We start from the raw sequence: 15,654 nt of genomic DNA, 5'->3' as shown, positions 1-15,654 counted from the left end.
AGATCCAGGCTGGGAAACTCCTGGAGATTTGCGGGTGGAGCCTGAGGGGGACAGGGACCTCAGTGAGGTACAATGTCACAGAGTCCACCCTCCAAAGCATCCATTTTCTCCATGGGAAGTTATCTATGTATTCTAGAGATGAGCAGTAATTCCAGGCATCCCCAGGTCCCACCTGGAGGCTGGCATCCCTAGGCAGCACCCTCTGGGTGACTTGATACCACCTGATTTGCATGACTCAGTTAGGCCCAGCTGCTTGCTACTGGTCATCAGCAGCCACCCTATGAAAGCCAGTGCGGTGCATCAATTAGAGCTTTAGATTAGGGTCTGCGAGACCCAGGTTCAGATCCCCATCTTGCGGTGGAAGCTGACTGGGTGATTTTGGACTAGTCACATACTTTCAGCCTAGCCAACCTCACAGGGTTGTTGTGCAGATAAAAAGGAGGCGAGAATAATGTAAGCTGCTTTGGTCCCCACTGTGGAGAAAGACTGCAATTTTCATAGGTAGAGGCTGTGGGGGAGGGGTGTGGAGATGGAAAGCTGAAGACAGAGAGGCAAATAAAGGTAGGTTGCCTGTTGGGTGGGAAGGAAATTGTGTTGCCAACTCCAGGTTGGGAAATTCCTGGACATTTGTGGGGTGGAGCCTGGGGAGGGTGGGATTTGAGGAGGGAAGGAACTACAGATCAGTATAATGCCACAGACTTCACCCTCCAAACCATACATGGAGGAGAGCGAGAAAGAAAGAAAGGGGGAGCAGAAGGGAGAAAAAGTGTGAGAGAGGTAGAGGGAGACAGGAGGAAGCAAAGGTGTGAGGAATAGGATAACCATCCCACAAGAATGGTATCCCTATACTGCAGCCTAGGAAATGTGTACTTAGCTGAGGTAGATCAACTTTTGGTTTGAAAGTCTGAAAGTTGCTTTTTGTTTGAAAGTCTTTGGGCTGTTCCAGTGTGCCTTTTCCCTATATTTTTTGTTTTGTTTTATTCCAGCCCCTTTTATGAATCCAGCCACCCTTTCCCTGTCGAAACTGTATCATTCTTACAGCAGTATGCCCACTGCATTAGTTTTCATCAAGCTATTCTAACATGTTTCTTATTAATGCAACGTAAACACTGTAAAAAGAATTCCACTTTTGGGGTGGGAAAAGCAATCAGCTGCATCTCGCAGTGAGACACAACAGTTCACAGTTACCTCTACCCACAGCTACCTCTACCCAAGGTTGATTGCATTTATTCCAATGAATGGTTACTTTCACAGCAGCAGCAAAGACTGTCTTAAACACTAATAAAACTAAGGATTTTTAAAAAGGAAAGCTTTCTGATGAAATTACTGTTTGTTTTCATGTCTTGCATTCTGAAGAATTCATCTTGTCTGTGCTGCTGGCTATCATGCTAACAATGTTATAAAGGGGCAGTGGGTGACAGTTGATGTCAGGAAGAAAGTGGCCCAAACAAGAAAGAAATTTGATTTGTTTCTGGTTTGTTGCCACTCTTACTTTTAATTTTGCTGGTTTGTAAATATTAGTATTCTAGTAATTTATGTACATATTCCTTGGTAATTGCCCTTATTTATAGCTAGATATTTTTATCATTGTTTGTAGTATATTTTAACATTGAATTTTATTCCTTTACTTACATTGCACTGTTAAATCACAGAAATAGCTACATTAATAGTGTTCCCACCTTTTCTCTTTTACAAGAGAAGACTTCTTCAATTGACTCTCTCATAATCTCTGTGCATGATAAGCTTGGAAGCAAATTTTTAAATTGAGAGCAGCTTCCCATATTGTTCATTGCGCATAGAAGTGCGATGCCTGAACTGGGAGTTTCCTTGTTCATATAAATATGGTAAATTCCTGTTCCATTTCAAGGACAGTCTATAAGCTCTGTTGTTAAGAGAGATTTGTGTTCAAATCAACATGGTGGGTTGGATCCAATGCCAGGTTCTGCTCAGATGCACACAGTTTCTGTACATGCAACATAATACCTCAGCTGAGAGATACTGAGGTGGATCCAATGCCATGTTTCCTCAGGCACAAACACTTCCACCTGTGGAGCATGACTTTTGTGACTCTCTCCTTCTGCAGCAGCCCAAAATGGCCCATGAAATGCTGTGGGTAGAAGTCCATGGATGATGGGTCCTTGTACCCATAGAAGTGCTGGGATAGATGCAACCAGGTATCTTTCAGCAGAGGCAATAAGAACCTTGTTCTTATTTCACTGTGTGTGACATTTTTGCACAGGAAGGGGGAAAGTTCCACAAAAGAGCAAACCAGTGTAGAAGTCTCAGTGCAATCCTATGCACAGTTACTCCAGTTTAAGTTCATTGACTACAGTGGGCATAGGACTGTACTGTTAGTTTGGATAGGGGCTGCCTACCCACTGTCAATGTTTATTGGACCATGTACCTGGGCTCTGTAATAAAAATGCTATTGGTGTATATATTTTGAGGTTATTACACTCTTGATACTATTACCTGCCTCATGGCTGATCAGACTGTGGTCATCAGTTTACTATTTGTAATTTTTAAAAAATCCATGTAGAAAATGGTACTTTAATTTCCTTAAAATAGTAGACCTAGTTCTTATGTGGAATTTCATGTTTCACACAGGTCAATTATTCTTTTCCCCAAGGTTTTTGTCTTTTACAAATTGTTGTTGCTGGGCTGTGATTTCAAAAGGGAATCTGGTGCAGGGCATTTATTATCTTGCCCCTTGATACCTGAGCTGTGGTTTCCCATCTCTCCTATATTATAAAGCTGATTTGGTGGTGGCACGTTGCTGAACATTCCACACGGTGCCCACAGCCTTTGGCTCCTTGATCTGTCATTCAGAAGCTGTCCCTATCCACTGGCTGCGTTGCCTGAGTCTTGCCTCCAATATTCTAAACAGTTTGCTTTTCCTCTCCCCCCAATAGCCAGTCAGAACACAGAGGTCATTTGCATATGCAGCCTGATTGGCCTTTGCCTCTAACATTCTAAACAGTTTGCTGTTGCTGTTGGGAGTCCTGAGGTAAAATAAATACCCCAGTCTCCCTGTGGGGCCTGGAGATCTCCCACAAATTACTGTGTTCCCTAGCCACAGCACATCATTTCCCCTACAGAAAATTTCCCAGCTATTACAACTGATGTCCAGATGACCAAGATCAGTTCTCCTGGAGACAATGGCTGTTTTGGCCAGTAGACTCTATGGCATTATACCCTGCTGAAGTCCCTCTGCACCCCAAACCCTGCCCTCCCCAGGCTCTACCCCTCAAATCTACAGGTACTTCCCAACCCAGAGTTGGCAACCGTGTAATTGGCTATGGAACCACTTTCCAGACCCTTGGAACCCAGAAAACATGGCATAGGAGGAGATGCTTTTCTACCTTACCTGCCACTGCATATCCCCAAATTAACATAAGCCAACCTCCAGGCAGCACCTGGAGATCTCCAGCTATTACAACTGATGTCCAGGTGACCAAGATCAATTCTCCTTGAGACAATGGCTGCTTTGGCAGCTCTGATCAGAACTATGGCTTGCCCAAGGTCATCCAGCCAGGTGTGAGTGGAGGCGTGGGGAATCAAACCCGGTTCTCCCAGATTAGAGTCCGCACACTCAACCACCACACCAAACAGGTATGAGTGGAGGAGTGGGGAATCAAACCTGGCTCTCCCAGATTAGAGTCCGCACACTTAACCACTACACCTAACTACACCAAAAATCCATCTGCAAACTAAGTATCAGCAGAAATTTGAAAAAAAAAATGTAATTAACAGTTCCAGGTAGGTCGTCATGCTGGCTACTATGCTATAGTAGAAGAGCAAGACTCGAGCCTTAGAGACCAACAAGATCTCCAGGGCATAAGCTTTTGCAGATGTTCCACTGGCTGGCTGTTTGTTACCAAGCTCAGTTTAAGGCACCGGAGATCACATACAAAGTCCTTCACGGCCTGGGCCCCTATTATTTACCCTTTGGCTCCACCATGACAACTTTGCTCATGGCAACAGGGGCTGGCCAGCCAGATACCTGACGAAGGGAGCTCTGACTCTCAAAAGCTTACACCCTGGGAATCTTTTTTTTAAAAAAAATAATTTTATTCAAAATACAGCTGCAAAAATTGCTGGACTCAAATCTAGCTGCTCCACTGCAGATCAACACAGCAACCCTCTGATATTAAAGTCTCTTCCTGACTCCCTTTCCTGTTAGGAAAAATGTGTAAATAGCTTCCTCTCACCACTGAGTTCCTTGGCCCTGTCCCCATCCCTATGAAATCAGAGAACATTGTTTCCAGACATTCTTAGAACTTTCTGCCTCTGTTTTTATAAATTTTAACACTTCTGAATATGAGTTACTTTATATTTGGAGTGTGCCGCTAACCTCAGAAAACATGTCTCAAATGAAATATATCTTTTAAATATGAGAACACCATTAAAATCTAAGCTTTCATACCCTTATCAGTAAAAATATGAGCATTATAATTGCATATTTGGGGAAGAGCAACCTAATAGCATCTGATATGGCTATATAGCTGTCAAACAGATTTTAATATGGATAGTGCTTTGTTGTCTACAACAGAGTCAATTTGATTTAGCATTTTAGGCTATCTTGATAATCATCCAATTTTTTTGCCTATGTATACTCTGCTGTCATTACTCATCTGTGTGATTGTACATTGGTTTTAAGGCTGGTGGGTTGAATTTTTTATTCGGATAGACTTTTAGGCACACATTATGGCCCCGTCGCATCTATTTATTTATTTCTTTTACACACAGACATATATATGTGCTTTTCTTCAAATCTTAGAGGTCACATGTAGAATAGCAAAGCTTGTTGCCAAGGTCAAGGATGTACTTAAAATGGATGACATTTTTCTACAGAAATTATGGGCAGTAAACCCGCTGCTGGCCAGCACAAGTAGTCATTACTATCCTTATCAGTCAGAATAGTCCTTATCAATCAGAGGAGAGTGAGGATTCGCACAGGCATGGTCTGACAGAATAAATCACCTACATGGTTACTTGTGATACCAATAATTTGTGTTGCATTCATAAAGCAGCCTTTGGTTGTAGGACCACACCCCAAGATCACTTTTCATTTCACTGGAAAGGGTAATGAAGCAGGAGAAATTTGGCTTAGAGGAATCTGTCCTCTGAGGCCAATTCCTTTCCTCCCCAGAATGGTGTAAGCTCCTCTTCCAAGCCCAATATCCCTTACCCCAGTTCATTATGCAGTGAGCAGACAAACCTCAATTCCAGTTAAAAAGGATTGATCTTGGAGGATGGATATCAGAGACAGGCCCATAGCTATGGTGGGGCCTCTTGGGGCCCGCCCCCCCAACTTCCTGCCAAAGTCCCATGATTTCTCATCCAGCCCTTAGGCTGGCCTGCTTGTTCAAGGGCATTCAGGACTGGCTGGCTGCACTTTTCCAGCTGGGCAGCGAGAGGCACCTCCTCTCTCCCTTTTGTACAGCTGCCACTGCGCAGCTCGTCGCCCGGCCGAATCGCAGTGCCCGGAGGGACCTCGCTGCTCCAGGAGAACCCATCAGGCTGGAGGGCAGGGGGGTTGGCCTCTCTGTGGCTCAGCAGCCCCCCTGGGGAGAGTGGCCTTGGCTGGGCTCTTGTTGCTGGCGTCTGATCTGCCCTCGCCAAAGAGGGAGACGGTGTTGGTGCCTGTGACGCTGGGATTTGGATACCAGGAAGCTGCGGCAACGCTGGCAGGAGCAGATGGGATCCTGTTGCTTCTCGCATCAGCCTGGAAGGATCTTGCAGCTCTAGGGAAGGGAGATTATGTTGGACATGGAGAACTGCCCTGGGACCGGGAGTTGCTTCCAGGGCACATTGGAGCTTCCTTGCCCACCCCCTCGCCCTGTTGCTGCACGTCCTGCCCCTCTACAGCTGTTGGTCAGAGCTTGGCAGGATGTTCTGTCCAACCCCCTTTCCCAGCAGCAGTCGTCTGTATCAGCGTGCATGAGTTGCAGGGAATGGTGGGAGTGGGGCTGCTCACTTGGGGGTGTGTGTGAGAAATGGCTTAGCTGAGGAACAGTTAGCCTATTGTCCAGCACTGCAATCCTGATCCAGATCAGTTCTCCTTATGGTTGCTGTTTAGGGCCAAATAACATATCTGGCGTTCAAATCATAGAACTCTAAAGTCACGTGTGTCAGCTATGCTGCCATGAAGGTTGGGGAGCTCAGTCTGTGTCTGGTTAATTGCTACTGCATTCCTTTCTGTGCTTTTTCTGCTTTGCGCCGAAATGCTTATCTATACAGATGTGCAGGAGGGAGTTGTATTGTCTGGGTTTTTCCTAGGTGCCATGGGAGAGTGTTGGTTCTCAGCTTTAGCTTCCTAATGGTCTCCAAGCTTTATCCCGCGTGCGGGAGGGTGCCTAATTGGCCATTGCTGGGGGGGGGTGCATACGAATACCCTATATCCTATTATGCCCATGGGGCCGCCGCCATTCTTAACAGTGCTTATGTTACTGCATCTATAGCTCTGCAATAAAAGTATTACCGTTCTTGAATGCGTGTACTGAGGGCCAAGCTACATGTTACATTTCTGAATGAGTTGGGTCTAGGTTCCCTGGACCCAGCTCTCTTTCACCACAGCTGCAGAAGATGGCAGTTTAACAGTCTATGGGGGCCTGACTTGGTTCAGGACTACAGCATGAGAGAGAAGGGGCTCCTCTAAGAGTCTCTATTTTCTATAGAAACTATTTTTTCTGATCTCCTCCCTGATTTTTCTTTTTGCTCATCTACACACAGTATTGTCTCTGTAGGGAGTTATGTTAATTTTAACACCAGTGTAAATTACGGCTTTGATCAAATAGATTGGCATCCAAAGGATGGAAGGTGTAAAGGAGAGTTTGTTTTTTTAAAATCTTAAGTATATGTAGACCACACTTCTGGAGTTGCCAGGGAAACCAGCTAGCCTTATAGATGAGGGGCTGTATTGGTTGCTGTAAGGGGCAGATGTCCAATCATAGTTATAATAAGTAGGACAGAAAATCAGTAGCACATTTCAGGTTATCACAGTCTCACATCCTGGGCTCGCTCCACGTTTTGGAAGGCTTTGGGCAGACTGTGCCTGAACCCTCTCCCATTCCCACTGCTGCACTTTCCATTCTGGCTCATCATGCACCCCTCTCCCACCAAACACCCATGTGTCCTTACCCCATCAGCTTGCTTGCTTGCGACCTGTATACACCACCTGTATGCACCACCTGAGTGCCCTTCACTCATGGTGCGGGGCAGTGCATGCAGCCGTGAGTGTGGATGGTGGTGAGTACACAAGCAGGGAGAGGAAGAGTTGCCAGCCCCCAGGTCCGGGTGGGTTTCCCCCTGCTTCTGGGGACTCCAATCCACCCTGGCCCGCTGACCATTGGGGGCAAGCCCCGCCCTCAAGCTGCAGCCACCCCCTCCTGCAGAGATTTATAGGGCTTTCGCTGATTGGCGGGAAGCATGTGGCCTGCTAATCAGCTGGAGGGCCCTTTAAATCTTTCAGCAGGGAGGGAGACGGGCTGTCACTAGTGCATCTCCACTTGCAAAAAGACCCTTTAGACCAGGGGTGTGTAACTCATTTGTTATGAGGGCCAGATCTGACTTAAATGAGACCTTGTTGGGCTGGGCCATGTGTGCCATAAAATGTAATGCCAGGTAGCAGAGATATAAACTTTATAAAGGACACAAACACAAAGATTTTTTTTAACTTAAAATAAAAGCATGCTTAAAACATTAGCTCTGTAAACTCCAAACCTACTTTTGATTTATTGAGATTCACCACAGAAATCTCATCCTCAGAGTTCTGAATCTAGGACCCAGGTTAAAACATGAAATGGCTGAGTGATTAAGAGAGTCTGACGAAGCAAGCTATGATGCAGCAGCAGCAGAACTGGAAGCAGGAGATGGCCAGTTCCAGTTGACACCCCTGCTTTAAAGTGTATTTTTGTGAGTGGGGTGGCAGCGCAGGCCTGAGTTCCAAGCAGCAAATTGCCACTGGGAAATCAGCCCTGCATGCCGCAGCCCCAACCCACTCACAAAAAGTCCCTTTAAAGGGCCTTTTTGCAAGCGGAGCTGCAGCCTGCAACAGCCCCTCTCCCTCCCTGCTGAAAGATTTAAAGGGCTTTCCAGCTGATCGGCAGGCCTCGTGCTCCCCACCAATCAGTGGAAGCCCTTTAAATCTCTGCAGGAGGGGATGAAGAGGGGTGGCCGCAGGTGGCCATGGCTTGGGGGCATCCCTGTCCACCCCTGGAACACTCCCCAAATCCCCCCACCAGAAGGACAAGGGGACTGGGCAACCCTAGGGAGAGGGCTTGCAGGTGGGAGGTGACAGTGGACCCACCAGAAGCCCTGGGCCCCAGCAGTCCCCACCTTGGGGTAGGCAGACACTGGCCCTGCTCAGATTCACTTAGTAGATCTTTCATGCTTTGAAGAACTTTCAAATGGAACAATTATGACAGCATATCAGAAATGTGCTGATCCAAGGTTGATATATTTCAGAAAAGCTTTGAACTCTTAACCCCCCCCCCCAGACCACTAGTTCTGTGTGGCTTGGCTAGAATCTCCCAGCTACTGCAAGCACTATCTACCTATGGGTAGAGCTGTGTGGATGGAGTATAATCCCATGATTTACTTATCAAGCTTGTTGTTGCACTCTCATCCATGACCAAGTGATGTGTGTCACATGGCTCACTCTCAGCATCCTTTGTGCTGGGCTGGTTCTTTAGCCAAGCCACCTAAGCAAACCACTCAGGGCGAGGAGGGCGTTGCTGTGCAGCAGAGGCTCAGCTTGGTCCTAGCTTCCTTCTGCTGTGGGGAGGGGGGAAATGGGCATACCTTGCTTGGGGTGGCATAATAAACTGAACAAATTCTTCCTTTTTATGATGTTCTGGACTAGGAAGGCGCCCTGTGACTGTACTGGTCTTATATTTCAGACCATGGATGAGCATTTGCCCCCCTAAGCATGTGTGGACAGAAGGCAGAGCTGTGTGTTAATGCACATCTTCTTGCCTATTCATCGAAGCCTGGGTCATTGTTCAGTCCAAATGATTGTCCTAGAAGCCCCTAAATTCCTTAGAGAAGGAATTCCAAAGACTTCAGAGAACACCAGTCGAGCCCAAAGGCAGCGGAGCCAATGTTCTTCATTAAACCAGTCATTTTTGCCTTGATTTCAAATCAGTCTTGTATGATTCCATCCTAAGTCTGTTTTCTTTTTTTTAGTTAATGAAGGAATTCCCTCTTCTCAGCATGTTCAACATTCATGAAAATTTGCTAGAAGCTCTGTTGGAGTTGCAAGCATATGCAGATGTTCAGGCAGTTTTAGCAAAATACGATGGTAAGTACAAGTTTCTCCGAAATTGACAAAATAGGCCCGGGCTCATGATTGTGCCCAACATATTCATTAGTCTTTAATGTGGGTACAAGACTTCACAATGTTTTTCTTCAGTTATTCATGCTACAGGTTTCAAAAGCAATTGTAGCAGTTGTCCGGTGCTTAATAGATGTTTCCTCATCTTATTATTTTTTTCTTTCTTTTTTTTAACTAATGTCATAGTTTTGGGTTTGTAGCAGTGCAGGGATTATAGTTTTATATCCCCTCCTTAGCGTACTCCCTTTATTGTTTTATTTTAGCATCTGAAGGGTTTAATGGATCCTTAATGGTTTCATACCTGTGGGTGCAAAATCTCTACAGACTTTAAGTTTCAATGAGGAATATCTTCCTTCTCCTTTTCAGCTTTCAGGGGTTTTGAAACTGTGGATTGTGCTCCTTTAGAGGGCATAAGAGGTGCCACTGCTGGATCAGACCAGGAATTCATCTGGTGGAGCATCCTGTTTTCACACAATAGCCAACCAGTTAACCTGGAGAACCCACAAGTACTGTACAGAGGCCTGCTTCTGAGCGGTCAAATGGCATCTGAATCCCTTACCCTCTCAGCACTTGTTTCTAATTAAGGGTGACAGCTGTTAGCTGCCATTATTCTTACTGTATACTGTTGGGTCAAAATCTAACCCTAGCCTTCTGAATGGGGAAAAGAAAACCGGGCACAGACTAGCAAAAACAACAACATGTGGGACCTCTTTAAGAAGAAGAGCCTCCACTTCTGACCATAGATGAGTATGCAGACATCATGTGAAGGACTAACTATTGGTTTATTACTTCACCAGCATTAATGAATTATTAATTCAGCCTCTATTGAGGACCAGTTTGGTCCACATGGTCCTTCTGCTCCACTCAGGAGAGACGGCAGTAGACATTTATTTATTTGTATTTATTTATTTGGGATTTGTATCCCGCCCTACCCAAATGGCTCAGGGCGGCTGACAAACGGCAATGCCGAATAAAAACAATAAAACAATGTTATATACATAATAAAATTCAGTGGTCTACTATTCTACATTAAATCCCCCAAGATGCAACATCCTACATTGACGGCCAGTTTTATTGAATGGTGTGAGCGCCAGGAGTGATATTTCCCATCTCTCATCTCTGCCAGGGCGGCATCTACCCCCCCCCCCAGTAATAGGGATAGATGATAAGATGGTATCTCAGTGGTGGGATAGTGGTGGCGGTGGCTCCTACTCAAAAGCCTGGCAAAAGAGCTCCGTCTTGCAGGCCCTGCGGAACGGTACAAGGTCCGGGGGACATAGCAATCTCAATATCATTTTACTGGTTTCAGATATAAATTTTATACAACTTTCTCTATAATGATATGGACCTGTATTTACTATATATCACTGCCTACTTATGTCACAATTAGCAGTACACAGTCAACTTTGAGTGGTTTTAAATCCCACTGAGTACTTTAAAATTCCATTTACTTCAGTGTGAGAGTTAAGTATGTAGTCAGATCTTTGCCAATGAAATTAATGGGGTTTTAAAGTACTTGACTGGCTAATATACTTTGCACCAGTTCCTGTATGCTTCCAAGCTTTGCTTTTTTTGTTCATTATTTCATATGTTTCTCTCCAGAAACATAAATACTTGCTTGCTTGGTTAAATTTAAGAGGTTACACACCATTGTTATGTAGAATGGAATGGAACAGACAGGACACATTACTAGGTAGAATGTCTAAAACCTTTCTGTACATTACAAAGCCTTCTCCATTGGTGCAACCCTTCAAAATCTTGTCTGTAGCATAAAGCTATAACCTTGTGGTCAACGGGCTGTTGGCAGAGTTCAGGAAATAAATCCAATCCATGCTTTGGAGTTTGCTTTCAATCAATTTACTGTAACAGGATTGTGCAAAGAAAACAATGTAACTGACTGCAGGCCACCAATTCAACAGAAGCGCCTCCAGAGCACAAGCACTAACACATATCAACACACGGCAGAGAGAGAAACAACAAGTGCTACGCTGAACTACAAGAGAAAAACATTTAATAAACTCTAAACACTAGGGAATGCTCCACAGCTCCCCCTAGAGTACAAGTGGACTAAACTACTATTTCAGCAGTATTTACAGTAACTAGACTCTCAGCAGGCTGTTGCTTCTCCAATACAGGCAACCTAGCAAAACAAACACAGGATACCACTACATAGTGCTCCCAATAGCTACTCTGGGTCACCACTGCAGCTGTGCATATGATCAGAATGGGAGGTGGTGTCTCTTCCATAGTATGTGGAGATGACTTATTCCAAGATTTTCTAGTCCATTGGATCTCCACTGTCAACCATAGCTTTATCATCCCTTTTAAATAATTTTTACCTGGATATGGAGAGGGCAGAACCTGGGATCTTGGCTATTGAACCAAGGCCCCTCAACGTATCATAACAATAACAGTTTCATTAAGTGTCTAATAGAAGTTAGATACAAAAAAGAAGTAGTAACATAGTATGTAAAGTGGTCTTCGGGTTATTTTCAAGCTCATTGGCTTCAAGTGCCATGAGGTTTATCAGAACATAGACCTACGCATTAATCTCTCTGTCATGTCCACTCCAATAAGTTGATGTGAGAATGATCAAGCAAATGATGTCTATTTCAGCAAATGGTGAGCCATTCAGGTCTTGTTTATATTGTGCACCAGACAATCTGGTGATTTCTACAGTCATGGTCAATGGAAACATATCATAGGATATGTTCTGATTCTGAGAGACATAATTTTTAAGTTTGAGGCTAAACACTATTGAATTCTGACTTAGAAATGCATCTGCATTCCCCCCCCCCCCAGTTGCTGAAAGGTTTCTTACTCTGAAGAAAGATGCTGTTAGAAGGATTTATAGTAAATCATCAAACCTTCCTGACCCTCAGGCTTTACTTTAAAAATGGATTGCTTTTCATTAAAGCAGCAATTTTTAATGGCAGTGAGTGCAAGTTATTTATTAACCTTAATGGGAGTGTTCTGGCAGGGTTGCTAATTGCAGTGAAGACTGCAGTGGAAATGGAGATCTTAAAAAGAATATGCACTTTTCAAAGAATCATAGTGTGTATGTGGCAGTGTTTACCACTGGTTAAATCTTGCTTTTATGCTACATAAAGAAGAAGGATATGACTGTTCAGTGGTCTTATGATGGCAGAGGCTCCTCAGGTTGGAAGCAAACAAAAGAAGGTCTTCTTCTAAAAATCATGACCATCCATTCACAAGCATCCCTCTTTCTCCCCCAACCAGATTACGTACCTCAGACCATTGTGTGCTATAAATGCAGTTGAAAGATACATACCAAGAAAATGCAGAAGCCAGTCAAAACACATGCCACAAAAGTAAACAAGAACCATCTTGGGTCATTAGCTGGGGTCAGATCTTGGGAGGGGAGGGAATTTGCTTGACCCCAAGACCATGACTGAAGCCCATTTACACTGTGTAATTGCAGTGCCAATCTTCTCTTCCCTCGCTGTCTTTGGCACAATTTGCCACACACCAGTCCAAATGGACATCATACATTAGCAGGCATTATATTAAGCATATGCAGAAGCATTTTATCTGGATTCAAGGTTTCATTCATTTAATTTTTAATTTCCCCCCCTTTATTATAGGTAGTGCTCCCATTCAGATTTGTTATTCATTTCTGTTGTTTTCAAGGGGGGACATATTTTGGCTTGCTCTTTCATTGCTTTCCATGCAATTGGGATACAGCTGTCCAGAACTTTGCCTCTCAGACATCAGATACTCCATGCCAAAGGCCAGGTGGATAGGAGAGACAATCCCCATTTTCATAGGCAATTAACGCATCATAAATTTCCAGCTCTAATTACCCCTCCAACCCACACACACAGTCCCCCAACCAATTGGGATGACATTCTCAGCAACTATATCTCACACAAGAGATCCCCCTCCATTAAATGTCACATGAATGGGGGGGGGGAATCCATATTTGAGGCAATAAAAATTCTGCATTGCACAGCAAGCACAGGACACTGTGAACTCGTGTGTGATCATTAAATAGGGGTAGGGGAGTAAGAGAGGATCTATTTTTGACACAAAAAACCAAGTCCTTAGGGATACAAACTCTGCCTTCCATTATTGTCTGATCTCACTATTCTTAGCTGACCTCAGCATTTTTGTCTTGTCTTAATTAACTTCTGGTTATCAGAACCTGGGCTGGAGAAAACTGCTTCAAAAAACTGCTGGAGGAAGGCATGGCTGAGCACAGGGTTTAGCTTCCCTCACCTTCAAGCTCTGTACACACACAGACACACACCTCAGGCATGCCTCTTTCTTTACACTTGAACAGGAAGTTGCATGCAAAGAGTAACAGCAGCTAAGAGGAGATGGAATATGGCAAAAAGGTGCTGCTGCTTAGTACTGTTATGTGTGCCCTGTATTCTGGATCAGAAGTTCTCTCTCGCTTAGAGAGGTGATCCAATCCCTCCTCATTGATGTTCTGTCAGATATTGCCTTGGTTTGGTGTGAGAGCCTTAAACTGCAGGGTGTATGTATGAAGTCTTAGCTTTTGCCTCAGCTCTCTCCACTAGGGATCCCAAGTCCCCCCGGGGGGCAGGGAAACCCCTGCCCCAGAGGCCCGTTCCCTGGTGCCGCCGGATCGGGCCCCAGGGGGAACTCCACCCCGACGTGTGCATCACCCAGAAGTGACGCAGGCACACGGCCATACAAGGGAAAACTCTATGGTTTCCCCTTGTATGGCCGTGGCCCCGCCCCCAGCATGCCTGGCGTCCTCCCGTCACTTCCGGGTGACGTGTGTGCAGTGTGCGCGCGCTTTGTGCAGGCGCACAAGACGCCAGCCGGGAGCCCCCTGCTCCCGACGAAGATAGACTTGGCAACGCTACTCTCCACCACCACCTACCCCAGTCTGCAAAGCAGACAAGCGGTGTATTGGCTTCCTTGAGTTCTGTAAGGTAGAAAGGTGGCTAATAAGTGTCTATAAAACAATTTGGCAAGAAGGAAGGTGGTGGAGGTGGAGAGCCTTAGCTTCTATCCCCTCCATCTGTTTCAGGATCCCTGCTTCCTTGCCAGTTACTGCAAGACAACCTTTACCTGTGTTGTCCTCTATGGGGGCAGTCTTATCACAGTGTGGAATGGACTTCTGCCCCTTATATGTAAAGCAGACAAACTGTCTATTGCGGGGGGGGGGGGCATGGCCTTAACCTCTAATCTCCATCCCTTTCATCTCTGCCGTCTTGCCTGCCTTCTGTAGGGTACAGCAAAGATTTGGTCCAAGCTCCTGCCTAGCAGTCAGTGTAGCCACAGACAATGAAATCTCACTAGGGCCCATGTTTAGATCAAGTAGCCCTGTCAAAGCCTGAGATGAGGAACATCCACTAATTCTTCTGATTGGATGAAGCTGCAGGCAGGGCATGAACAGGGCAAACATGTGAACCACCAACGTAGATCACCTGGTTATCACATCTTGTCTGGTCACAACTAAGTTTGTGCTTTAAGTTTTAACCAATCCTCCTAGTCCTAGATGTTTATTCAAAATATTTATTCAAAATATTACCATTACAATTTATGTTTCCCAAATACATTAATTTACAGTGCAATGCTAAGCAGAGTAATAACCTTCTGAGCCCACTGATTTCAAAGGTTTTAAAATGTTGTAAATCTGAGGACCGTCAGTAATTGTAAAGGAGCCATTGTAACTTTCTTGTGCATTTATCAAACATTCCAGTGTAGGAAAAGAATTATGCATGTCATTTCTTAATGCAGAACTTTGCTGTCTGAACTCATCTCCCAGTGGCTCTGCATCAAGTGCCTCTGCCTTCTGCGGTTAGACAATTGGCAACTCAAGAGATGGTCTTCTCAGTCGTGTCACCAAAATTATGGAACTCCATAGAAATGTTCTATCAACACTTTATCCACACACTCCTTTGTTTCCCTGCATGTAACCCTCAAAGAATTACATGTTTTAATTTTTCATTTTCCCTCCAACAGATATCAGTTTGCCAAAATCAGCTACAATATGCTACACAGCTGCCCTTCTCAAAGCCAGAGCTGTCTCAGACAAGTAAGTCCAGAAGAACTTCTGATCACAAAAGTAAAATAAAATGTTACTTTGCAAAATTAAATATCTGAGATTTTTATATAGCTGAAGTACCATTTATTCTGGCAGCTTTGCCATAGTTTTGCAATATGTTTCTTACATGGAAATGGCTATATTGACTTAATTTTGCAAAACAGAAGTTACTTGGGCATCACAATTATTTTTATGCTAGGTAAGATGGCATTGGGAAGTGGTATTCCTTTAGCCTTCTCTAATAGGCAAAAAAGGTTAATGTTCTATCATTTTC

The 15,654-nt window shown here is 44.6% G+C and overlaps 1 protein-coding gene across 5 annotated transcripts in view; it reads left to right on the top strand.

The window, feature by feature from the left end:
* The window catches only part of ST7 (suppression of tumorigenicity 7), a 160,871-nt gene that overhangs the window by 131,097 nt on the left and 14,120 nt on the right, over positions 1–15,654 (top strand). For all 5 annotated transcript variants that reach the window (XM_015416020.1, XM_015416018.1, XM_015416019.1 and 2 more), the window contains 2 exons: positions 9,190–9,304; positions 15,299–15,371. In XM_015416020.1, the coding sequence (XP_015271506.1) occupies positions 9,190–9,304; positions 15,299–15,371 (188 nt within the window). The remainder of the gene's footprint in view (positions 1–9,189; positions 9,305–15,298; positions 15,372–15,654) is intronic.

Source organism: Gekko japonicus, unplaced genomic scaffold, assembly GCF_001447785.1.
Source record: "Gekko japonicus isolate JY-2015 unplaced genomic scaffold, Gekko_japonicus_V1.1 scaffold159, whole genome shotgun sequence".
Lineage (NCBI taxonomy): Eukaryota > Metazoa > Chordata > Lepidosauria > Squamata > Gekkonidae > Gekko > Gekko japonicus.
The sequence above is the reverse complement of the archived record's forward strand: the minus strand, read 5'-3'. Positions and strand labels throughout refer to the sequence as shown.